The sequence below is a fragment of the Takifugu flavidus genome, chromosome 14 (genome assembly GCF_003711565.1).
Source record: "Takifugu flavidus isolate HTHZ2018 chromosome 14, ASM371156v2, whole genome shotgun sequence".
Classification (NCBI taxonomy): domain Eukaryota; kingdom Metazoa; phylum Chordata; class Actinopteri; order Tetraodontiformes; family Tetraodontidae; genus Takifugu; species Takifugu flavidus.
The window spans coordinates 12,554,777-12,580,448 of NC_079533.1; the positions used below are offsets into that span (position 1 = coordinate 12,554,777).

The 25,672-nt window shown below is 45.1% G+C and overlaps 1 protein-coding gene across 2 annotated transcripts in view; it reads right to left on the reverse strand.

The window, feature by feature from the left end:
- LOC130537084 (gamma-aminobutyric acid receptor subunit beta-2) overlaps positions 1-25,672 on the reverse strand; it is a 39,786-nt gene that overhangs the window by 10,981 nt on the left and 3,133 nt on the right. Inside the window, exons 1-5 of one of the 2 annotated variants that reach the window (XM_057053518.1) lie at positions 24,348-25,373; positions 24,110-24,207; positions 23,475-23,542; positions 7,720-7,940; positions 1,574-1,656 (exon numbers count right to left, since the gene is read on the reverse strand). In XM_057053518.1, coding sequence (XP_056909498.1) covers positions 1,574-1,656; positions 7,720-7,940; positions 23,475-23,542; positions 24,110-24,207; positions 24,348-24,436 — 559 coding nt within the window. In that variant the 5' untranslated portion in view covers positions 24,437-25,373. Of the gene's footprint in view, positions 1-1,573; positions 1,657-7,719; positions 7,941-23,474; positions 23,543-24,109; positions 24,208-24,347; positions 25,374-25,672 lie in introns of those variants that run through there. The other variant, XM_057053519.1, reaches the window with a different exon arrangement.

Here is a 25,672-nt window from a genome sequence, read left to right on the forward strand (position 1 = left end):
AGCGCTAACGCTAACAGCTAGTGTGCAAAAACGCTTCAGTGATGCTTAAATAATGTTTGTCAAATACTGACTAAGGTACAGTTGTTACACTGTGTAGAGAATTCCTGCGTATATGTAGTGTTGAGCTGCTATGCTACATATTCTATTAGTATGCTATGTTACCACAGTGACCTAGAACATCTGGGGTTTAGCCCTTTTAAATAATGGAAAGAAGGGTGTTTCTTTGAATGTCGGATGGTCTGCAGCGTAAGTTCATGCCCTAGCTCGGTTATGCATCATTGAAATGCTGAGCAAATAGTAAAATGGCAAATGAAAAGCACCAAGGCTGGGAGTGCTGAGTTTTAAACCCACTGGGTCCCTGCGGTTGAGCTAGTGCGATACTTAGACATTTTTGTTTGCGTACAAAATGTCCTGTCATCTGTCCTCTAACTCGATTCCCCAAATAAAAGCTTTATATTGTTGAAGATATTTAGCATTTTCACAAACTTGCGCTTGAGTTAAAAAGAAATTAAAAAAATCCAAAATTGGAGAGAGAATTCCACTGACGATCCCATCCAAGACCATGACCATGTTCTGCGCTGTTCCTCTGGAAACCCATGAATGCGTATGTTTATCCACCGTGGTTGCCAGAGCAGGACTCAAAGGATCGCCTGCCAATACAATGGCCAAAGTCATGTGTCTACAACTCGACAGGGGCCTCAAGTCTGATCCGTGGGGCCTCCACGCTTCATGAGTTTCCAGCACTTTTCATCGGTGCCCAGTCAGGTTTGGATCAGGGAATTCTTTTAAAGATCACTTTGACACACAGGACACGTTCCTCAGACAGTTCTGAGCAGGACTGGGCAGTGAGGCAGCATGAATTGGTCTTGGTCACTGGGGAACTCTACAGATCTATATTCTAGAATTTTCTCTTGTTTTCGATAAGGTGCCAAAACCTCAATATTTTATGCTCTTTCATTTCCCTGTGCATTTTACAGCAACATTGATAGCTCTTTAGCTGTATTTTAAGTTACTACGTCTGGTTAACTCATAGCTCCGATTGAAACAAACAGAGACTGACAGCGGTTAGTTGGGAAGGCGAGCTGCTGTGCACTTTTAATCACACTTTAATGGCTGAATGAATAATTTCTGCATTCAAAGTGAACTGAATTTTCCCCATACTCCCTCCGTGATCCTGGTATATGTCACTGTGCCTCAAATGAGCACTTTTAAAAAAAATAATTCATAATTTCCTTATAGAATTATAACTTTTTGAAGATGCCTGCTTGGAATGTAATATACACGATGAAGAATAGTGAATATTTTGACAATGAAACAGCTGCCATAGTGAAAGACTGGGACTCTTTTTTAATGGAAAAAAGACCAAAAAAGGAGAATAGAAGTAATGTAAAAAAAAAAATTGTCCATGTCAAATATGCTGTAATACACAGGGTTGATACCATTTAAGGGCCAGCCATACCAACTGGAGTACAGACAAATGGGTGTTCTGCTTTATGTTTAAAATCCTCTCAAAAGAATACCAATAAATGCCAGGAGATCATATAGAAGAGATTAAAAAAATGGGATTACTCACAGCTCTCTATCTCCAGGGTGCAGTTCTGCTCATCCAGTGGATATCTTCTCAGGTCCATCATGCATGCAGCTGTGGTAGTTATCCTGGAAACATATGTGACGGGGATACGGTCAATTCACAGCATGGCGTTGGCATTCTTTGAGCTGTTTGGTTTGATAGTTGGGAGTTGTTAGCATTTATGGGGCCATTCTGACAGTATATTTAATCACAGCCCAAGAAAATTGTTGATTCTTTGGTTCTGCAAGATGAAAGAAAGTGGTCCAATTAAAGAAGTGATGTGGGTTAAGTGTCTTTTCACCGGTGCATGTGAACATACCGCTTGATGTTGGGAATGAGGATTAGAGGGCTAAAAGTAATCCCGATGTCCCAGTTTTAGCGGTGTCTGGATTACCCAGTGGGCCCCTCTGGTCAGACCCCACCTGAGATGCGGCCCAGCTCACCGAAGGGATCAGACCCGGCACAGCAGAGGTGGCGGTTAAGGGCCTGGGATAACCCTACCGGTGTTTGTACTTGATGACCCATAAAAAGATCAGAGCAGCTTTTTGCCAGAAATTCAGGCAATTCATATTTTATCCTGTTATCATTCATTACCAAAAATGTTGCAAAGAAGCTTAATTTTAAAAGAAAAACCATCATTATATCTTCCAGCAGCCCAAATGGTGCAAAATATTCATCTCTATTGGCGACAGTGTGACAAATCAACAATATATCACCCCAAAGAAAATGTCGAGGCAAACTAATCAATGAGGCTGTAGGCAATTATCTTCTTTTCCATTTAGATGGACTCAGGGGTGATTTTATAGACAGAGACAAGTGTTTTGTGCTTGAAGAGGCAGGAGCAAACACATGACACTTGAGGATTTACTATCTGACTTTTCCCTCTAGGAAAATCCAATTATATCATAAAGGTTTGACATATTTAGTTGTCGTAAACTCAATTTGTAGTACAGCAAAGGAAAGCAGGAATTTGAGTTCTAATTCAGTAGAGCCACACAAGAGAATGGATGTTATAATTATGTCATTTTTTTCCTTGACTGTGGCCATATTTTGATGATAATTTCTTCTTCTTGACCGCGCCTTGACCTCAGTTTCATGGTTCTCGATTCAGTAAGGTTTAGAAAAATAGCTACAAATGAAGCGAAACAACATTCACGAGTCTGAGGGATCCAGCTGTGATCGAGATACGCTGTTTGCTGATGTGAGATGACGGTCCAGAGTTTTTAAAGATGTTGGATTGCTGGTCCTTTCAGGAGCGCACACTGAATACTGGTCACTGCTGATTTGGCAGGAGGCGTAAAAAGAAGAGAACTTTTGAGTGAACATTTCAAACCTTTGACGCCCATCCTTTTTGTCCTAGGTTGATGCAAAGAAGGTGTAATTAGTGCCCAGATATATTTTAATGAGTTAAATCAACACAGCATTTAACGTTCCAACGCTTGTCAAAACATTTGGACAGCGATGAAGAGGAGGAGGATAATAAGAGTAGCCAAGCATGAGTGAATAGATAAGGTTATGTTGTCCATCAGACATGTGGGGAACCAAAGAACTTGTCTGAGGGTAATAGGCTGCCATTCTTCTCTGTGCGAGAACTTGACTTTCGCCAAAGCAGTGGCCACACAGCAGCACGGCATGTTGGGTAATCGCCTGGGCACACCTGACAACACAGATAAATATGTGCCAGAGGAGAGGCTCATCTTGAGTCCAATCCTCTGTGTTACATGGCAAAGATAATCACTCTGGCATGTCCCAGCATCTCTCTCTTCCTCCTCACTGTTCCACGATTCAGACCAGCCCAAGCGACAATCGTTCTGCATTTAATAATCTAAATGTTGTTCTGTCTCCGTTTTTTTTTTAAATCTCTCCGAGTTATTTCAACAACCGTTGGTTTTTGTAAGCTGTTACGTGCATGTAGAATTATCTGCAACTGAGCTCACGCTAACCCTAACCAACTAACACTAACCCTAACCCTAAACCCTAACCCTCACCCTACCTGAGGGTAGGACAGGTGGGGCAACAACAGCATCAGCTAGCAGTCAAATCATTAAAAATAAACATTTCAGTATCCTTATCCAACACATGCATCACTGTCTGTTATTTCTCTTTAAAAGTTCTGACAGGTGTTTCAGATGTCCCGTAATAGATTTGGATTGCAATGCTGGGAGATATCCGGAGTGTGAAGACGTTAATCTGTCCTTGAATGTCAAATAAAAAAAGTTGGCAGTCAGAGTTGGGCTTCCCTCACATAAAGATTAACAGTTTATTGAAAACGTAGATCTTTTCCACAACTTTTGATGCTCCTGTCATGAGATATTTGAACGCGAAACCTTAATGTTAACCTTTCCCTGCTCTGTCCTCAACATCTGTCAACATCTGTTTTTTTATACTAACCTCCCCTAAAGTGGTACTCTGCGCTTGAATTTTGTAAATGGTGATTGGTGGAGGCAGTAATCCTCAGACTTGGTGCTGACAGACATGGTTTGTGCATAAAAGTACATTAAAAACACCATATGGATGAGGTAAAAATGTCAAAAATGCCTTTTTCCTTAGAGACAATCAGCAGATGGCTTTCCGGCTAGAGCCGAATTCTGCAGCCTGTTTCTCCCCAATATCGCTGTACCACACTGTGCTTTACTCAGAAAGCTGCATTTTTATTTTTTTTTATGTTTTAAATAACGAAAACTTTAAGTGGATCGACTCGGAAAAGGTTTGGGTGACCTCTGAGAACGAGGGTGAGAAACGAGGCTCAGGTTTCCATCCGAACCACGTTCTCCTATCCCATCCACATTAAGTCGGTCCTCTCGGATGGAGTTGCCGCCGGTGACGGCTCTACATGTTTAGTCGAGCAGTAAATTACTGGTTGCGATCGGGCAACTTTCTGATCTGTGTGACAAGTTGGAAGCAGAAACCCAGTGAGAACCAGAGCTGCCAGCGGTGTACACAAAGACTGTGCGGGGTTACGTATGTACCCCATACACGGCACGGGAAATATCTGTCACACGGCTTTTTCCATTTACTCACACATGCTGTCCCACTTGTCCTATCCAATAAAGGATGCACAGCCAGGCATCCTTTTTCCTCAGATGCTTGGTTACTGCCTCGGGACGTCTCCAACCACACCAACTCTATGACACCCATATGGTGCTACAACTGGTGGTTGGCCACAAGGGGAAACCTAGAAGATCTATTAAAGGCCCATTACTGAAGCTCAAGAAAAGGTCCCACTCCTTCTCGTATGGTGATTCATGGTGGGTCATGTTGAATCCACTTAAGTTTTAAGGCTCAAGGAAGCTCACAAGTATCATTTTTATTGGGTTACAAGGTCATCATTTGATCTTTCAAGCCTGATCAATACTACATAACATTGAACTTGAAGCAGTTCCATTCAGGAAGGAGAGTAAGACAGTTATGGTCCATTTTACTGCCTTTAAAATTCAGCGAGTTTAATTCAGAACCAAAACATGTGCTGCTTGCAATGTTATTTGACATTTAGGATAATGACAGCATTTGGAGAGCACTCATCCTCCTTGGCCATCTGGTTCCCACCTACAGCAGAGCAGAAGGAAAAGAAAATAGTTGGCGGGAGTGGGATGTTCATGGAACCAGAACACTTGGATACAACAACACTGCTCATGTAATCAGCCCAGTCTGAATACTGGAATACAAAACCTTGTTGTCTTTGAAAATACAAATTCATTTGGTATTAAAAAGCTCCGATGCCACTTAGACCATGTTTCCTTGGCGGGGATTAACAAAACTCTGCGCTGCCAACTTCAGTGACAAACAAGACTCGGTTCAACAAAGAACATTCAACCTTATCAGGAACACAGGAACAAAGGCAGCAGCCTCATTTAGACAGGCTTTTCAAGTCTACCCTGCCTGAGAAACATGCACGAAAAAAGGAAAGTTTGCCATTTGTTCCCCTCCTTTGCTTTAGGCTGTCTGGTATTTGTTGTTTCATCACCAGGTAAAAGAATGCCCTTGAAATGCTGCTGTGGTGTGGGGGCATCAAATAATATGCAATATGTAAATATAATACAGGCAGACAGCTATGGAGCGCATGCTAATGGATGTCTGCAAATGAATCTGCAAACAATAGTTTGTTCCATCTTTGCTTTTAGTGTCTCTAATGAATCTCCGGAATGAAGGAAACCTCGAAGACAGTCAGGCTCTATGTGAATAATCGCCATTCGGTTCATTGAATGCAGCATTGACATTGACTGCATCCAGTTGAATGTCCAATAAAATGCCTGAAAGGGGACAGTGTCCCTTTTGATAGCTCCCACAGCGCTGGTGTATTAGTATAGACTGAAAAGACGCCTCTTATTTGAGAACTCTTATTGGCAACATTACATTGGTAAATTAATTACATCTTTAACTGGTGCTGCAGACACCAAGGCAATTAATGGGTTTCTTTAGGGTTTGTATAGTAAATCCCTGCATTATATTATAAGTTGGTGTCTCTAAGAGGCACAAGGACATCCAGGATGACACAGAGAGGGGAAAAGGGATCTCGGGGGCTGGAGGTGCTACACCTCAGCTGTTTGTCAGCTTCCTTTTTGTCTTGACAAGGGTGCTCACAGAGTACCGTGGGATTCTGCTCTGATCCGTCCAAGGCAGTCCGACACAAATCAAAAATGGGTTGTTCGTTGCAGTTTTTTGAAAGCTATGTGTGTCAGTCCTCCCGCTTTGTTTTTCTCTCAGCCAATGTTTTCACATCCGCTTCGGCTGAAATGCTACAATTCCAGCACCCTGTTTTCCGTGCTTGAGTCTGAAGCATCGGTGCGGTGCTGCGAATTCCCCTTGTTTCTGAAAAGCAGGTGCTACTTTGGAAAATGCCAAAAAAGCTAACGTGCTTTGCAGAATTTAAGGAGAGCGAGAGAATAAATGGAGTGGCAGTCATTAAAAATCTCCGCTTCCGACACTCTGAGTCAACAAGAGCGTTCCCGTTTTGTGGTTAGAAACTGTCAATGTGTGCTTTTTCTTGTTTGCTGATGTCATAGAGTTGAAACAAAAAGGGAAGAAAAATGTCTTCTTTCTTTTCAACATCTATCAAAATATTATTAGCAGAGGAGCAGCCGAACGGAGCCGTGGTGACCCCATTTCAGATGGAGGGGAAATACAAAAACAACAAACCTGTCAACAGCTCCAGGAGCTCATAAGTAAGAATCAAAATGGCATCTGAAATAACCACCTGACATTTCGAGGAGCTATTTAGCATGCTGCAGCTGACCAGAAAATTAGCTATTTATCCCGCTAACTGACATGGCACCCTGCTCCCCGTTGGATGTTTGCTTGATCATTAATTGAGTGAATCATGCGGAAACACGAGATGTGTGCTAGTTAAAACCAAAAGCAGGGATGTCGGGCAGTGGGATGCCTCGTGGACAACTTAAAGAGGGGCAGTAATCTGCTTTATTTAACCGTTTCAAATGAGATTTCACCGGTTGGACAGAAAAAACACTTCCACGAAAGTTTTACTAAACCTAATGAATATGTGACATAAATAATTGAGCTTATGTCAGTTTTAATGCTAATGTGTTGCATTATATTTCCTCCCAAAGGTTTTATTAACATGAATGTGGGGCAGCAAATTCATCCAAGATGTCACAATAAAGACTATTTCCTAATCTTGTATTTCCATATGTGTCAATTGTCAATGTCTTGGGTGATAAATAATCATCAGCAGAGAATATTTAGATATTCAGAGGGAAGGCAAACAGCCTTTAAAAATAAGAAAAGAATAACACAGCCAAAATTGCAGATTATAAATTGCCTGGCCTTAAAATAACAATAATTACAACAACTGGTGGTGCATTCATGATGTGACGAGTTCAGAGAGCATGCAAATTACAGAAGGCTTTAGTTAGTGATATGCATGTCCTGTAATGAGGACACAAGTAGGTCACTTCATCAACATTTTAATTTTTGCTCTGGGGCAATATTGCACCTCACATCAGTAGTTTTCTTCATCTGGCTCTAATGAGCTAATTACTGTTTGAGTCTAATGTTGCAATCTTTGCCTCATTGCCACATTAGCTGCAGAATCCCTTTTTTAAAATACCTTTTAGGGTTCTTTGAGCTGTGATTTTGACATGCAGCTTATCACCTTTGGTCTTGTTTTACAGCCAAAGAGGTTTGGGTCTCACCTCAGCCCGTAGAGAACGGTGCCGTCCGGGTGCAGTCGGATCATTCTGTTTTTCACCGTGACGCCGTGGACGAACGATTTCTTATCGTTGAGGAAGTACGTGTCTGGTACCCAAAGCTGGTCGGCCACCCGGTTGTCTAAGGTCAGGTTGAGCGGGATCTCGGAGTAGGACAATCGCTTGTCTCGCCAGGCCTGCTGGAAGTACATCGTCAGCGTGTAGTCCTGGAAAGTGCACAAAAAGGGAGCAAGAGAGGGCAGAGAGGAAAGAGAGCATGTTACCCCCAAAAAGTAATCATTTCAGACAGTTGCTCTGAAATCCTCGGCTGCACTCCACAGTTAGACCCAAGCAGGCTTCAATATTAGATGAAGTTCACTTAAAACCAAATGGAACAGCAACAGGGGCCGGAAGAAACTCCAAGTACAACACAATAGGGAATTACTTCTTTTAAACATCGAGTTAAGGCAGCCGATGTGAAAGTGTGTCTGTGTGTGTGTGTGTGTGTGTGGGGGGGGGGGGGGTTGAAGTGAGAGAAGCAGATGGTTGGGGTTTGGTGTAACCTGTCTGGCGTACGTACAGTCAAAGAGGGAAGGAAGGGAACAGAAGAACACACATGTTCCAGACAAATGACAACAAAGCCACAAAAAGGAAAAACATCAAATCAAAAAAATAGACTTCCTGTCGTTCTTCCTCTCTCTCCCTCTCCTCTCCTCTCCTCTCCTCTCCTCTCCTCTCCTCTCCTCTCCTCTCCTCTCCTCTCCTCTCATCTCCTCTCCTCTCCTCTCCTCTCCTCCTCTCCTAGCATTTGGGGGTAAGAGGACGCGCGTTTGAGGACACGTATGTTTGCCCTCAACGTGCGAAAAATCCAGCTGGCAGGTGACTAAACGCAGCTACTTTGTAGCGTCGCAAACAAAAATGAGGCATTTTTAAACAAAACCGACCATGTGCTGTAGCTCAATGAAGGAAGGAAGGTCATTTCCAATAAATAAATAAAGAAAGGTAACTAATCTTGCTGTCTCTTGGACTTTTCGTCTCCCGCTGCCACTTCCTGGAAGAGGCTGATCGTGCATTTTCGTGTGCGCCTGTCGGTTACAGATCTGACATCCCGCGTCACCTTGGGAACTGACTTGGATATCAAGTTGATGGAGTCAGAAAAGCAGGAGCAGTGTTTTTATTTTGCCCACGCCGAAGCACTTGTTTGCTACATTGTGGTTGTGGTGACTGTTCCAGGAGAAATTTAGTTCAAAAGGATTTGAGCAAAACCAGCGTAAAACGAGGAGTGCTTCGGTTCTTCATTTTAAGATCAGCGTTTATGCTAAAAACAAGCTTTTACCTCAGCGCGTTCTCTGGAGGAAAACGTCAGAAAACTAAAAAAAGAGAGGGGTCCCATGAATCCTTGCCTGCACGTGCTGCCTTCCCAGCACTCCCTCCCTGTTTGCTGGTTATGTAACAGCGTGCACTCTGCTTTCTTTAGCATGCTGTGCACAACTGTACATGCAGTTAAAAGGTGCTTGTTGCCATGTAATCCTGCGCCGAGGCTTCTCTCCCTCTGTATACATGCACGAACACCGTATATCCTTTATCCCTCAGGGTGTTTCTGCACATCACTCCTCACATCCATATGCTGCTTCTGTATGTGCATGTTTTGAAAGTCATAATATTAGTATGTGTCTGATATTGGTACATCAACAGAAGGTGGAAAAAGGTTTTTGAGCTTGTTGTGTCCCAGGACACACAATTATAAAATCTGTTATTGCTCTTCCACATAATGAACCACGCAGCTTATGATTAATACAGGGTATCACAGCAATGCATATGGCATTAGCTAATGTTAGCATCCATCTTAGCTCAGGTCTTGTTCCAGTGCTGTCGGTGTGTCTGGGTTTGATCTGCACCAGGCTGAACAATCATCATCTGTCAGATTCAATGAGCAGCATTTCAATATGTCCCTAATATGGAACAATACAGAAAAAAAGAAGTATAATCATTCATTGCATCAATTTTAGTCCGAGCTTTTGCTCATTTGCCCTTCAGTCACATGAATAATGTTCCCAAGACAAGAGCATATTGCGGATGGAATTATTGAACTCAGCGAATGTTGGCTGGGTTTTGAGACCCGACTTCCTGTGGTTTGCTCCGTGGAATAATGTGTCGCTGCAGCTAGCTCACCAAGAACATAAAGCTCTCCTCAGCAACAGCTAAAGGGCCCCTCTATTTCCATCTCTCTCCTTCTCACTCTGTTGAAAGAATGGATGGTAAATTGCCACAGTAGCAGTGGCTGCCTGCCTGCATGTAAGTGCAAAGGAAGGCTGTCATAACAGCAGCCTTAATGAGCATCACTACAATAAAGTGCAAACAAAAAAACGAAGAGAGAGATAGAGGAGAAAATGTTAAATTTACGACTGCAGAATATGCTGTGCTGCCAACACGCCAGACAGAGGACATCATAAAGGGATCATTATGTTCTGGTATGTAAGTATAGATAATATGCAGTTCCACAGCATGCCTCCCACTATAATGGCTCTGCTGATGGACTTCCCCTTCCTCTACCTCTCTATCTGCGAGTGCAAATGGAGGGCTGTCTCATGCACATTAGAATTGTGCGTGAGGAATATCAAGCCAGGGTTGGCTGTAAGAGTAATCTTCAAACAAGCTGCTTTCCTTTGTCGAAGATCAAAGGTAAATCTACAAGTTCTGTAACAAACGGGAAAAGACTTCCCGGCGTTGAGGATTAACACACAGCCGCAACAATAAGCAGCCAAACTGAGTGGCGGGAAGCTGGGGCGGGACTTTTAAAGTGTGGAAACACATATTTCTGTTGGGGGTCTTAAGGTATATATTTCATGTAAACACGAACGCGACAGCGGTGCTGGAGACGATGGTATGCTGGCTGCGAGCGTCGAAAAACTGGACTTTCAAAATCTGCGTTTCAAACTCTTAATCTTTAAAAATGAGTCCGAAAGCTGTTGCACAAACAAACGGAGCCGTTTTCCCATCACCGTCGCCTTGAGGAAGACCAAACACCTTCAGAAGACCAAAGAGAGACGCTGCAACTGTCTGAAGTGACCTCGTCGACCCCGCTCATCCACAAGTCGCTGACCCCTCGCTATCCCACCCCCACCCCCACCCCCACCCCCACCCCCACGCTGCACGCTCCCTCTTGGAAGAAGAGTGCCACAAATAAACACGACTGCTCTTCTGAGTGTGTTTATAATAACGTAACTTTGCTTTAGCTTTATATTTGTCCATTTTCTTATGCTCCGTCCAACAACCTGACGTATCCTGACGTATCCTGACACACCAACACGAGAGAATGACGCCTTCAGATGGATGGATGGACATCCACTCTTACATCTCCAGCACCATGGTAACCTCAAGAAGGTAAAAATTCTATCAGGTGCTCTTGTTAAAATATGACATTGGTTGGACATTGTCATTGGACATTGGACATTGGAGTATATACTCAGCACCTTGGAGAGTACAGCTAAATTAGGAAAAGTGAGGTGGACAAGAAGCCGGAATCAAGGCTGATAGAATATTTGCAGGGATTTGTGTGGTGGTGGGATTGTTGCAAAGTGAGGGCAGAGAAGGAGAAGGCGTGAATCTGCAAGGGACTGGAAAAGAAAGAGGGATTAAAATGAGGATAAATCAATAGCGATAACTGGTCTTTCTCTCCCAATACCCTTGAAGGCATTTCTTTTCCCCATTGGAGAGCCGTGGACTGGCGCGGTGTGTTTGCTAGAATGGACGGTTTGTTGGGTGGTGGGAAGGTTTAAAAGGGGGTTGAATTAAAAGACATCAGAAAGCTCAGTGGGGCAGTGATGCAAATTGCTTTTATTCTCAAAGCTCTTCACTTCCAGCCTCTGATTTCAGCATCAGCAATGACCTCCCTTTGCCACTTTCACTCCGCCATCCCTCTTTTTATCCCCCTCCTCATCTGCCCCACCCATTCTTTTTCCCTTCTCTTTTATGTTCTCCCCCCAATTTCCCCTCCTGCCGTCACAAGTCTCCTTCCAGCGACTTCTCCGCTTATAGCTCTCATATATTCCCTCGCCATCCTGCCAGCTCAATCTCAGAAGAGTTCTCGGTGCATCTATTTGCATGATGTCAGAAAAAAACAGGGAAGCAGGAGCACTTGGGAGGTGAGTGTGAAGGGCTTAGATCATTACCATTAAACAGACACAGCCGAGGGAGCGTCTGTAAAGAACATGACAGGTGTTTGATCAGCCTTTGAGGTGCTAAATTAAAGCCGAAAGGGTCCGCGAACGCTATCTCTGCCGTAAAATGTGCCAGCTGGAAGCTTGGGAGTGCTCGTTCCCAAACGAGGCAGGTATATCCAGCAAAAGGTTTCAAAATGACACAATTATTTAGAAATGTTCACGATCACGATCATGCCAAAATCCCAAAAAACTAGAAAACATGCTACTGACACAGTAAAAAAGGCCACATTTTCAAAAGATTTTCTTATTAGACAAGAAAAGAAGGCCTAAAACTAGAGCTTGAATTATTTATTGGACCCTTTTATATTATATATGATATATAGAGCAGCTTGTAAAACAAACCGTAGTGAAAAGTGAAAGCTTCTAAAAACATCAATTCTGCCTCTCAAGCTGCAGTAGCAGCACTAGCATCAGTTCACTTCATCCTTTACATCCATCTTCTCTGGTATTGACGGGTTTAGCTGCACGGTTGAAAATATGGCAGATGTTTAAAATATGGGGAGCTTGTTTGAAATGTGCAGTGACGTTGAAGGATGCAACCGTGTCAGGAACCATCTTGACTCCATCCTCTATGTGTCTGAGGTCACAGGACCCCTCCGCCACTTAGCCACATGGCATGCATTCACTCCACTTCCTCCACAAAAATCCTCCAACAACAAGTGGTTTTCAATTTCCTGTCTCCTTTGGTCCTCCAGCCTGGCACAGCGCGCTGCATTTCTGAAAGAGGCCTAATAATAAACACGCTGATCCCTGTGGAGCTGAGTGACATATATTCCGCCGTCTCTGGAGAGCCGCAGTCCTTCGAATTCTGCTTTGTATCTGGAACAGCTTGTGCACTGCAAAAACCAGCAACTGGGGGGCACACGGGCCTCTTGTGGATGTGGCAATCAGAGCAACGCCTCGTGTAGAAGAGAGGAATGTTGACCAACTGTTTATTCTAAAGAAATGTGACCTTCTAATTGGTTGTGATCACCAACCCCGTGCCTCACCAATCACACGCTACAATCACACCTTACCTAGGTAGCACCTAGCAAATGTACAGCAACATATATGCTAATGTTCCTCCCCATTGACGTCCTCTGATGCCGGCTATGCCTGACAGAGGTTTGCTAATGTTCCTAGAATACCAACGATCTTAAAAACAAAGCTTTTGAGCCCAAATGTGAGAGAAGGTGAGGGCAAAAGCGGCATTTTGTGTTTGGGCTCTGAACAATGTGCCATGCAGGGCAGGATGTTTGTTCCAGAATGAAAAATGATGGCCTCCAGAGTCAGGACGTTTTGTTCCTTGTAAGGGTCCTAAAATTGAATTCTCTTGGCACTACCCAGACCAAGGCTCTTACACTTAATACACTTGTACACCCCCCCATCCCCACCCCACCCCCCCTCGCCCCCCTTGAGACCATTTCCTTACATTATGGCATGTCTCTAAACAAAATAACAGATTCCAATAAAACACACACTCTTGTTTGTTTACTTGTACTTTGTCTAACCTCTCTTTCCATCCCATCAGTCCACGCTCTTCCACTGTCACTCATTCTCATTCCCAGCCCCTCTCTGGAAATATCACCATTTCTGCACCGGCTCCTCGTTCTGGCATGGATGCAACATTCAGGAGAGCCTGCTGCTGTAGTTCAATCAAATGTAGAGGAGCCTTTTCCCCCAGAGCTGTCCTCGGGCTGAGGTGCACAGCTCGGCCAGTTTTGTGCAGCCTAAGTGGCTACATGCCACGCACTGGAGTTGATTGCGGTATCTGTGGACCTTTTTGTCTCTCTGGAGAGGAGTAAAGTGGAGTGGCAGTGGAGAGGGAGGGATATGCTCGGCGGTAGGTTGATGGGGGAGAGGACACAGGGTAGAGCAGGACACGGGAGATGAGGACCCTTCTGAATCAAGACATGGGGGAGGTTAATGCTGTTAATGGAGATGTAATTCTTCGCTCTCAGCTTTGACATATGAAGGGTTATCAGGTCAACGCGAATGGGAAAAATTCTGCAAAAGTTTGGGGAAGAACTGTTTCTGCACTTTATGACGCCACTTACCAGTAATCTTTCAGTGAGGGACCAAAGCAGGTTTAATAGGAGCGATATAAAAGCAGGTTTAGCGGTGCAGTTAGCTTCAGCATTGGCTGTTTTACCCCCAACTTCCCTCACTTACTGCCTTCAGTGCAGCTTCCTTACAGTTGCCCTCTGACCAGCCCGTGCTGTCAATACCCATGGATACACACCGATTCACCAGAGGAGCCTCACAGCTCATGTATTATGGAGGCGGTGGGGGATCAAACTGATTGCTATTCCAGCAGAGTACCAGGTGAACAACACATGTGCACATTGTCAACAACATATGGATAAGCCAGACCACTGGAACGTGGAGCTGATTGAATAAAAGGGAGTTAGTTATCAATCTCCATCTCTGATTCGGTTTAGGGAAGTGTGTTTATGTGCATGTAGAGCATTGGGACTGATTTGATAGGCTTGTGCACTGTAGGTTGTGTACAGAATCTCCTTGAGCAAAGATGACCTTGAAGCCTCAAGAGCTCCACCAGTGGACACAGACATGCACATGTACAGTCTGTGTGTGTGTGTGTGTGTGTGTGTGTGTGTGTGTGTGTGTGTGTGTGTGTCCTTATACAGACCAAAGAGCTCCTAATGCAGGAAAAAGTAAATCCTTTCTGATGTTTTGTTTGGGATTATGACCACTGTATATGAAATTGCTTTAGGTTTATGTGCTAAAACAAAACTGCCTTTCTATGCAGGAGTATACATTTAGACTGCCTAGTCGGCCTGGTTCTGTGCACGCAAACCTTATTATTATTATCATTATTATTATTGTGAAAGTGAAAGCCTTTGGAGTTGTAATCTGCTGTTGTTGACCACAGCTGGCAGGACTGAATTTGAGAGGACGGTCGCTGGTGGCTCCATGGCAACCGCAAAGAATGACAACCTTTCAGGTTTTCGAGGCACGTCTAAATGAACTCAGACGCACGAATAGCTGCCGAGAGTGGAATGAGACTGTTCCGTGTCTCTCCACGACCCGACGAACAGCAGTGACGCAGGTTTCAAATCTCTTACTTAAGTGCAGATCAGGCAAGCTCCCGTTTCACTGTACATTACTCAGATTGTCCAAGGCCATCAGGTCGTGATGTTCAAAGTGCTGCAAGACGGCGCTGCCTTCTCCCCCCCCCCTCACATCTCCATGAGAGAGAGTCCCAGGCCGACCAGCTGCCCTCTGGCTGAGAGGCGGAACGCGATAAAACAATGCCGATGCTTCTGAATTAAAACACCTTCACCTGACGAAAAACTGCAAACAGTTGAAGGAAATGGCGATAAATCACATGCGGCTGCTTTTATTATCCCTCTCAGCACTGTCCCATTATCATCTCTGTGTCAGGCCAATTTGCAGCCGCCGCCTCTCCTGTTTGGTCATTATCAACTACCTTGTGTTGTGATTAAAAAGTTGGGTCCTAGCTGACCCCACGGACGACTGGCACGAGGGGAATTTTACAGGTTTCTACACTTCAGTTAGTAATGGTGATGGTTCTGTCAAATAAGATGAAAAATGTGCTGACGTGAGGCCCTAGGAGCTCTTTAATGCACCTGTGTCCACACATTCAGCTCTACTTTGGCTGCGTGTCGTGGTTAACACATGCCAGCACGCACACGGAAAGGCATTCACCTCTGTCAGGTCACCGTGAGTGGAAAGACTGAAATGAAGCAGTCTCCCTTTACTCACTAAGCACTTTATGGGGATATCATACCGTGCGTGTGAGTCTCAACACGCTACCTTGATTAACAACCTTAAAATAGCACGCAGTCATCAGCGTCAACCCTGCTGCACAGCAGGCGCACGCACAGGCAGCGTCAAATGCTAGCGTGTTTAATGGCGTTGGAAACATTATCTAAGTCAGCCATTTCTTCAAGGCAAGTCAGCGCAGGCCTCTCAACCCCTCCCCAGAGTTGTAATCTCGATCGAAGCCCCTGTTTCGGCCTGAAACATCGATGTTCGGTTGAATTATTTTGGCTGTAGGATCGACCGTTAAATGTTTGTTCGGCTGTTGTAAACCTCACTGATGCGTTCCTCATTTGTTTTGCTACAGGGTGGAAGTGAAAGATAGGTCCACAAAAGTGAAAGATAGTGAAAGAGAGGCCGGAGAGATGCATGCAAACAGCCTAACCAGTGGTTTTTCAGCTACTGAAAGCAATATTACAGTTGTGCACACAAGCTCATCAACTTTGAGCTTTACGTGGGCCGAATCCTCTGTTAGATTGTGTGCGATTAGGTCTTTTTTCTTGAGATTGTGTAAATGTACTTTGTAAGTATCACCATTCCCTTCAGGGGCTTGTTACCAGGAAGGATTAGGAGATTAGGCATGAAGTCCTTGGAAAAACTTCCCCAGTGTGGTTTGTCCCAAGGGACCATCAAGAACATCTTTAACTCCCAGTATGAAATATAATTTCTTATTACCTCTAATAGTTTTCTCCCATTCAGTGTTGTTAGATTGTGTCATTTCTGCCAGAATAATAAGTGGCTCGTGGATTTCAAAAGACACTTCTTTCCGGATCACGTGGTCTGCCAGTGGCCTATTAGCACTGCTTCATGTTAGCGATAGCGCTGGTGAAATAATAAATAATAATAAATAATAAACGCACTTTGATTTGTGGGCCTGTCTGATCCCTCCTGCAGCACGGCCCCGGGCTTTAACAACAACGCGACGGGAGCGCATGAGACCTTGTGGAGCGCGTGATGGAAACAGAGAGCCGCTGCTCCAGGCTCGTTGACAGACAGGTGTGTGGGGAACCTTGCCCTGCAATTAGTGAATGGCACGATGGCAATGTGCTGCCGATTCCCCGCCGTCGGCACGGCAACAGGGAAACAAGGTGCTGCTGTTGACCAGACTGGCGTGGGAGTCACCTACTGCTGTTTCCGCAACATTTCTTACACTATGTCATCAGCACATCGGACAAATCTAAACTTCGTGACGTGGACACGCGCACGTGGAGAAACAGATTCTCCGGCACAGTTTATGGCTGATGATTAGCAGATAGAGACGGGAAGATTGAACGGTGTTCAGCCAGTGTGAGCCGATGGGCTGATTAGGAGGCGATTTGCACAAATATATGCTTTACAAAGATCAATTAAAAGATTGCTACCTGAGCAGATTTCATGATTGTCAAATGGATTTAAGAGCCGACCCTGACGACACAATAACCTGTTGCTGGGCGGCATGGCGACGGGCTTTTTGAGGGGGCTGTTGCCTCCCAGCTGACTCTTGGCTTGTGAACTGCAGGTGAAGGGAACAACGAAAGATGGGGCTTTGGGGAAAATGGAATATAGCAGTTACCAGGAAGACCTTGAAAAGTTTTCCAGGCTGCTGGAAACAAGATGTCCTGAGATCCAAGTCTTGCTTTTGTGCGTCTTGCAGATAATGTCGGCCCCTAATTGCACCGGTCCTTGACCTTGAGTTTGCCCTGTGGTGGCTCAAGGGATGAGAACCGGCACCCCCGTGTCAGAGGCACAGTTTTCCAATTAAAAGGAGAACGTTCGCTCGGTGATGGAAAGATGACACGTGCTCCTTGCTGAAGCATCAACTGTAATGTAGGTGTTGGGCAGCGGAGGCTGAGCAGGAAGAAAAAGCTCAATTCACCGACTCATCCACATTCCAACCTTAAAAAAGTGGCTGAGATGAGTTTCTGGGCTTATTTTTAGAGAGGGGGAGGTAAGACATCTGGGAAATACTTGGAGTAGAATTTCTTTGCATTGAAAAGAGCTAATTAGGCTGGTTTGCCTCCTTCTGGAAGTCCTCCAGGCAGACAACATTATACAAGGACGATAAAAGCATTCAACCTGGTCATTAATAGGTCCAAAACCAATGGCAATACAGCCATGCTCAGGATGTATCTCAACTCTCCTTATGAGTGTGTTTTCATATATTTCTAACAAAAACCCGCTATTGTGACTGGATGTGAGGAGGTGATTCCTTCACAGATGCAGGGATTTTTCTCTCATTCACCAATCAGGCAATAATTTAAAGCTTCAGCTCCAGAAACAAACAAAACAAACACACGATGAACCTGCAGCAATGATGCAGAATTTCAACCGGGAGGAGATTTAAATCGATAGAGTATCGGCGCTGAGGCCGGCAGCGATGGTCTGACGCTTCAGTCACCGCTCACCCAAATATATTTGCAGCTTACGAGCTTTTGAGTGCACAGCAGCAGTAATCTTGTCATTTTGGCAGCTTTTTACCTCTCCACCTCTGAGTCGGCTTCCCCTCCCTCTCCCCTTGCCACTTAATTAATTCCAGAGATGTACATTCCAACAGACTTGTCTGGTGCTGTAAATATATTAGCAGCCTTTGTAAACATCGTGTTGGAGCAGGCAAACGGCGATGACATTGTTGTTTCCTGTCACGGGGAAGAAAATTACATTATCGTTACTGGAACAACTGAAACAAACCAATGACTTGGGTGTTTCCTTGTGATTAGAAACTGCATTCAGAGTTATCACCACTTGTCCCTCAGTTTACGAGACTATATGTGCATATAGTTTCCAGACAGATCTATAGGCTGATATACAGCTATTCCAATATACGGAATCCCATAAATGCCGCGTTTAGAGCGCGGCAGCCTTGTGGGAGACAAACGCCACCTTTGTCATCATTAGCATTACAGTACTTCTTAGGCTAATGAGGAAACACCCGACAGCAGTGTCACGATGGACACGTGTGGATTCCAGGTCATAAAGGTCAATGGTGAGAATTCTTTCTTAGGGGAAATGTTTCTGTTGCAAACGAGAGAACACACGCCACATTTACACCCCTACAATCACTAATTACCATGCATCACCCCATATTACAGCTCTGACTGTAACGTACAATTAGCGTGCATTATGTCCTCTCTGCCGTGCACGTATTGCCTCAAACGCCACACAGGGCTCTGCCAAAGGTGACCGCCTGCAGGTACGCCGAGTTATTATACCAATAAAGTGCATGATGTTGCATATAATGTGTAATATAATATATGCATTACAGTATACAGGCTGCTGGATAAGGACCTGATGCTGTTGTTTTGTTGCTCTTATCCTGTTTCAAGTACGCAGCTCTTCTCTGCAACTAACTCCATCAGGCAGACAGTTCTTTAATGGCCACGGCAGAGAGATGGACCTCCTGATGGGTGGCCACCAAAACACGGGAGAAACGAGCCGCTCTGTGTCTAATGGAAATGTTAGTAGGCTCAGTTTTGTCTCAAAGTGAGGCTTTCATACTGCGCTCTGGTGTGCTTCCCTACATTCCTGTTCAAACCCGATGCAACAGTCTCAGGGAAAGATGTATTAACAGGTTGTGTTTTCAGTTTGAGTCCATAAAAGCTGTGAAAATAAGGCAAAATGTCTACTTGACTTTACTCACTTTGCAGAGGAATTTGAAAATGTGAGTTAGTAAAGTGTAACAACAATCCCAGAAAAACATGTGGAATCAACAACTGCAGAGGTACATAAATCCACGTATATGCTTTAAAAATCCCCCGCCCCCCTCAAAAAATAAATGAATACATAGCTCCTAAAACTATGTGATAATTAGTTTATGCTATACTTGTTAGAAAACTCAAAATTACATTTGGGGATTACAATAATCTCCATCTGTTCATTAGACTAATATAAAGATGAAAGTGTGAAGAGGCTCCTCATAACATGGCTGATTGAGTTCATCACATTTATTGTTATTTTGTTCCTCCTGGTTCGGAATAGTTTTACTCCCTCAATCATGTGATGCTCCCACGAGCTTCTACAGAAAGTGGCTGACAAAGCTCTGACAAAACTGGGTTTAAAAAGTGTATCAATAAAAGTTTTTATTCAGTCATGATGTTCTTTTTTCCCCCTTGATGGCTCTGTCCTTTTCAGGCTCATGGGGAGGGTGTTGGCGCCAATCCCAGCAGTATATGGGGGAAGGCAGGGTGCACCCCAGGTCATGGCAAGCCCCGATGTGAGCCTGTGAGGGTTCAGCATGTTGCTCAAAGGTACCTCAGCAGTGTCCTGACACCTCCCCCTGCTACCAGAACACCTTCCAAAAACCGGGATTCGAACCTACATCTCTCCCCTTTGTCTGCCCACAGGATATTCATTATGAGATGTTAATTATTATGTTAATACTGCACATTAGCAACACTCCTACAAATGTGGACTTAATATGATTTGACACTTCCAGGTCTGGATGAGAATAAAGTGCTCTGGAAATCACCCCTGTCATACAGGAAGTGATAATCACGTTGCCTTTCACCCAGCACGCACTTCCATGTTAGCATATTATAGCTCAGACCAATGCTTTGCACCTGCGCACCATCACATCAGAGGAAACTACTGCGGAGGGGTGGAAATAAATGGTCACTAAAACGCCTGGCTCTGGATTTCATGGTCCCTCTCCAGCCATCAGTGTGCTACTCTTGACCTTTACGTGCATCAATAATGGTATTTCTGCCTTTTGGAGGAGGAGAAGAACCTCCTTCCATTCCCAAATGTAGTTTTATTTCCCCTTTCCTCAGTGAAAATTGTCGGCGTGGATCTCGAGTGCTCGGCAGCTCAACCCAAAGCAAATATTAACACAGAAAATGAGAAAAGCTTCAGTGCTCATTACTGAAACCTGTGATATGTCATTTACATGTGATCTGACTCCAAAAAAAAAAAAAAAATTAAGCCGTGACTGACAACAATAATAAATCCCTTCCTGGTTTCCGCTCTAACAGGGGCTGGAGGGGGTTATTCCAGCAGGCAGTGAGGAAAGGTCGCTGACCTTTTGTAAGAGGCTCACCACCACTGGCATAGGAGGAAAGAGACAACCTGGAGCCCTGTAAGTGACCAGGAGCTAATCACCCCCCTTACCTGGACACCATCACGCCAAGCCCCTGAACCATAAGTGCATCTCTTATCACCAAGGATGCTGCTTGGTTCAGCGGGTGTTTGGTCGTCTTCCCCCTTCCTGGATTCTGGGACCTGCCGCGCATGGAGAGTGAGACACACTAGAGGCTGACGATTTAATCCTCATTTCAAAGGTATGAGTACAGGCTCCTGAAGCCACTTGCTATGGGTTTAGTGTCTTACGTGTCATTGGTATTCAGAGCAGAGGCCCCCACTGTATGTCCTCCTCCGAGTCAGGTGGGATAAAGCCTCAGCGGCGGCAGGTACATGACCTTCCTAACAACATCAGCACCGCTCCTGGCTCTCCACGTGGCGAGCAGTCAATGGCGGCCCTCTCTGCCGGTCTCCCGCTGTCACGTAGGTGAGAAATTTGACCTGAGGGTCTCAGACAATCATACCCCATCCTTTTTTTTAACCCCCGCAGAGGAATTTGCGACTCTCCTGACACCCAGGAACCAGTGACCTTTCATGGTTGTGTAATGGACACCAGTCACAGCTTCCTCATTCCATGTCTGGCTCCAGGCCTAAGTGACTTGTAATATAGTTTCTCCACCATACATGACTCAGGAAGGCTGGCGTGCATGAAGCCACCACATGCTACCTTTTCTTGTCATTAACTAACCTGGCTGGGGGTTTGGGGGCAAACACGTGTGACTCCACATTACTCATTTGAACAACCAGGAGGTGACTTACGGGCACTCACGCTTCAGGCTTGTCTCTGACTCATCTGAGATGAGCTACGTGACTGTGCGGTTTCTAAACGGGTTTCTGCTCTGACAGAAAAGAAGCTGGAAGATCCGGCTCCTAGAATCACACATGCACCAAGTTCTCATGTCTGCTTTTACCAAGGACCAGTTGGGTGAAGCCTGCGTTGTTGCAGAGGCTTTGAAAGCGCTAATGGGACAGCGCCGGATAGGTCTCTCTGCGACATCCCTCCATTATCCGCCGACATCACGCGTCATCCGTTCTCTAAAGAAAGAGCAGCGCGGTAGTATCACCGCGCCAAAGCAAAGGACGGAGAAGCAGACAGATGGGGGGGAAAGGAAAGTGCTTCCCTGCCAGCTGCCAGTCTGAAAAGTAGTCACATTTACAGGAAAGGAAGCAGACGAAAGATGCGCACACGCCCGACCTTGTGTTGTCATGAGTCACTGATGATGATTATGGCTCCTCTTTCTCTTTGGAAGGTGTCTCAGGAGTATAGATAATAGCATCACTAGCTGCATTTACTGTATGAGTTGTCTCGCCCGACCGTGTGTGTGTGTCAGCATCCTCTAAAACATGCGCTACTGTTGATACTGATGTGGCGTCTTTTTATAAACAAAGTGAAGCAGGATATTTTTGGCAGTTACATTCAATTATGGGCCAAAAATGGGTCTATAATACTCACAGTACAAGTCATGTTTATTCTTCACACTTCAAAAACAACAATTTCCTTGTTTGCTTTGTACAGTTATTGTGTTTAAGTTACAGTAACTATCAGATTTTTTAGATGACAGAGCCACATCTCATATAGAAATTGAGTCTCGGAGTCATGCAACTACACATTTGCAATTTTAAATACTGTCTTTTTACTCACTGTGGAGTAGCTGTGACCCTCATACCAGGAGAAATGCCCTTAATTAAGTATGCTGTACCGGCAGGGAGGGTTGTGTGAAGCTGTGCTGCTAATATTTGCACATGCGCGTTCCTGTGTTGGTGTGGCTCTTCTACATAAATGCATGTAAATAGACATCATTTGCTTTCTCCTGTGATTTGCACACATCAATGTAACATACAGGCGCACTCAGATAACAGCACAGAGGGCAGCCTGGCGACTGCTGCCAAAAATATTCCTGCACAAACTCACTCCCTTCCAGCCCGCAACACCAAAACAACTGCAACAGCAGGACGCATCTGTGCAGAGAAGATAAAGGCCTGCAGCCTTTACCCGTGGAGGTCAAACACTGAGACAGAGAGAAACATTATTGGGGTGGGAACAATCACAGTATACCCATCAAAGCCTCGTACAAATTACCATAAATATCAATTCATGCTCACCTTGTCGTCTGTATAGCAACAGTCTGGAGTGACCTTCCATGATGATAAAATGCGTCCTCCTGTTTCACTTTAACCGTGCACTTCTAACACCTCATCGCTAGGAGGCGCACTTGTACGGAGCAAAACTTAACCTCTCCTCATAAGCAGAGTCCTTCTTTCCTCCCACCACTGTCAAAACGGCTATCAAACAACATATAGATCAGCCTACCACAATCGATTCAAGACGCTATTTTTTGTCTATCGGTAAATGGGTTTGTGCCACATTTTGATCAACTATTTGATTGTTTTGTGAGCTTAATGGTGCTTTAAACGACGCTATCAATCCAATCATAAGCTCATGATCATAGCCCTCCCCAGAGGTCAATTCAATCTACCCTCAAACAAAAACGATTGTTCGCTTTGAATTCACAAGTCCAGGCGTGTGATCAGGAAAAAGCAAGCAAGCAAACAAACAAACAATACACCACATAGCAGCAACGCAAAGGGCTTCCCCAGTGGTGATGGAGGGTATTCCCCCTGACAGGTGCATACGTTGCATTTATCATTCGTCCTGCTCATGTTAAAAAAAAGAAAAGAAAGAGGTGATAATGACCCACTTACCATATTGACTTCTGACACCATATCTATGCTGGCTATGTCTATATTCATGCCCACTCCGACAGGAGGACCTGGGGAAGGACAGGAAAACGTCAAAAGCTGCAGAGTTAAAGCACATAAAGGCAACATCTGTAGACACGCATGGAAATCAGGAAAAGGTGTGCAGATGCCGCAGTTGTCAGTCGGATAATAGTTGACGGTGTTCATTTCAGACGGGATGCAGTTCGCATTTTTACAAAAATAAAAATAGAAAAAGTGTTGGAAAACATAATCATCTGGCCGTAAACGCAACGTGATCGGCGTGAACGCTTGAACTGGAACATGGGTATAAACAAGAACGGGCACTTAACTGTATTAAATTCCACCTGACATGCACGCTGGGAGTTTGCAAGCCACATTTTCACTATATTGCTTTTGGATTGGAATTTGCGCGCTGGGCCGATTCTCTTGGGTTGTTTTGACATATCTTGCGCGAATCATCCCAAAACATGTGGCGCGGGAGTCGCCGAAAAGATGCTCTTTTGATTTCTTGGAAGCCTTGTCGACATGCTGATTATTTTCAAAGTAATCCCCGCGTCATCGCACAGGCTGACAAGGCTGAAACTCGTGCACATGAGTGATAAAGCGAGGGAAATTACCTCCGAAATCTGGCCTCAGTCGAATATCATAACCTTTCAAGAGTCTATCCACCGTTTCTTTAACCACAGACATATTGCTCGGGTCACTGACACTTGCACTACGGACAGAAAGAAGCAAAGTGTGCACGACAGGTTTTAATACAGGACATTTCGAAGCATCCAGAGACTAATTATTTTTCATAACACAGTCACACTTGGCAAAAAAATGAGTGGAGCGTCCTCCGACCCCTTCACTTACCTCTGTGCGCGCACCGCGGCCACCACGAGAGGGAAGAACCAGACACAGAAACCCCTCATTCCTCTTTTCCTAAACACTGCTATACTCATCTTTGTGGGTTTTTTTTCTATTAGTGAAGACAGACGAGGTCCAACTTATTCTTGTCAGGGCTGTAATACTAATGCCGGGCGCATGCGTATTCCCGACAACAACGGGAGGAAGCCGCGTTACTGCCGCCGCCGCCGCCGCTGCTGGTGATGTCGGTCGTGGCAGATGATGTAAATCCAGTCAAGAAAGAGAATCAAAAGCAGACGCGAGGCTGCAAGTTACTCGGGGATTGACGGGGATCACCCTCGGTGCGGCTGGCGCAGAAGTGTGACGGCAAAGTTGGCAGTTCGAATCCGCGGGGGCGATGTGGAGAGATGGAGGTGGGGTTGGCTCCGTGTGATCAGCCGTCCAGCCGTGCCTTGGCGAGGCACTTCACCCGCTTAAAAGTGAAATCTGCACTTGCGGCACAGTCATGAAATATCGAAGAAGGTTGCGCGTAAAATGCATAACACGCACTCACGGTCACTTCCACGAACGCATTTCTCTATGAAGCTGAACGCACCTTGGAGGAAAAATGACAAACATTGTGATCACGTCGTTAAAACTTTGTTTTAGATTGTAATTCTGGAGAAAGTAACACACATCTGATTCACTGTTCTGCATTAAAACACCGCCTCTAGATCAATGTGCAGAACACCGAGTCCTCTTTTCATGCGTTTTCTCGGGGGCTTGTCTGTGCACAAATGCCTCCCCGCACCACCAGCAGTTGCTCACGCATCGATCTCCACGCATTCGGGCCTCGGACCATAGCGAGGAGTGTGGCTTTGGAACTCTGAGAGGCGTCGCGTCAATGCAGCGCCCCGGGCTTTGAAGCGGGACGCATGGAGCGGAGCAATGCGCCGAGGCTCACACACCCGCACACGCAGCATTGCTCACGCGGCCGTGCGCGATTGTCGTTCCACGCCCCGGTAAGCAGGATGCACGCCACAGTGTAAACTCACACACAAGGAATCGCCCTGGATCTGGAGTGAGAGGTGGACGCCAGCGCAGTGCGTCCAGAGTCTCACAGCTCTGTTTGAGGTGTGTGTGTGTGTGTGTGTGGGGGGGGGGGGGGGGTAATTTATTCTTATGATTCTGTCTAGAATAGAGTTTACAATTGGTCCATTTGGCTACAGGCAGCTTTCAGATTGATCCAGTTCATCTTCACAACTAAAGTGGGTGCAGAAGGCTGCAGTCTCAGGGGCTGATGGGGGGGGGGGGGGAATCAGGAGCCCTCAGATGGGACCTCAGCCAGAGGT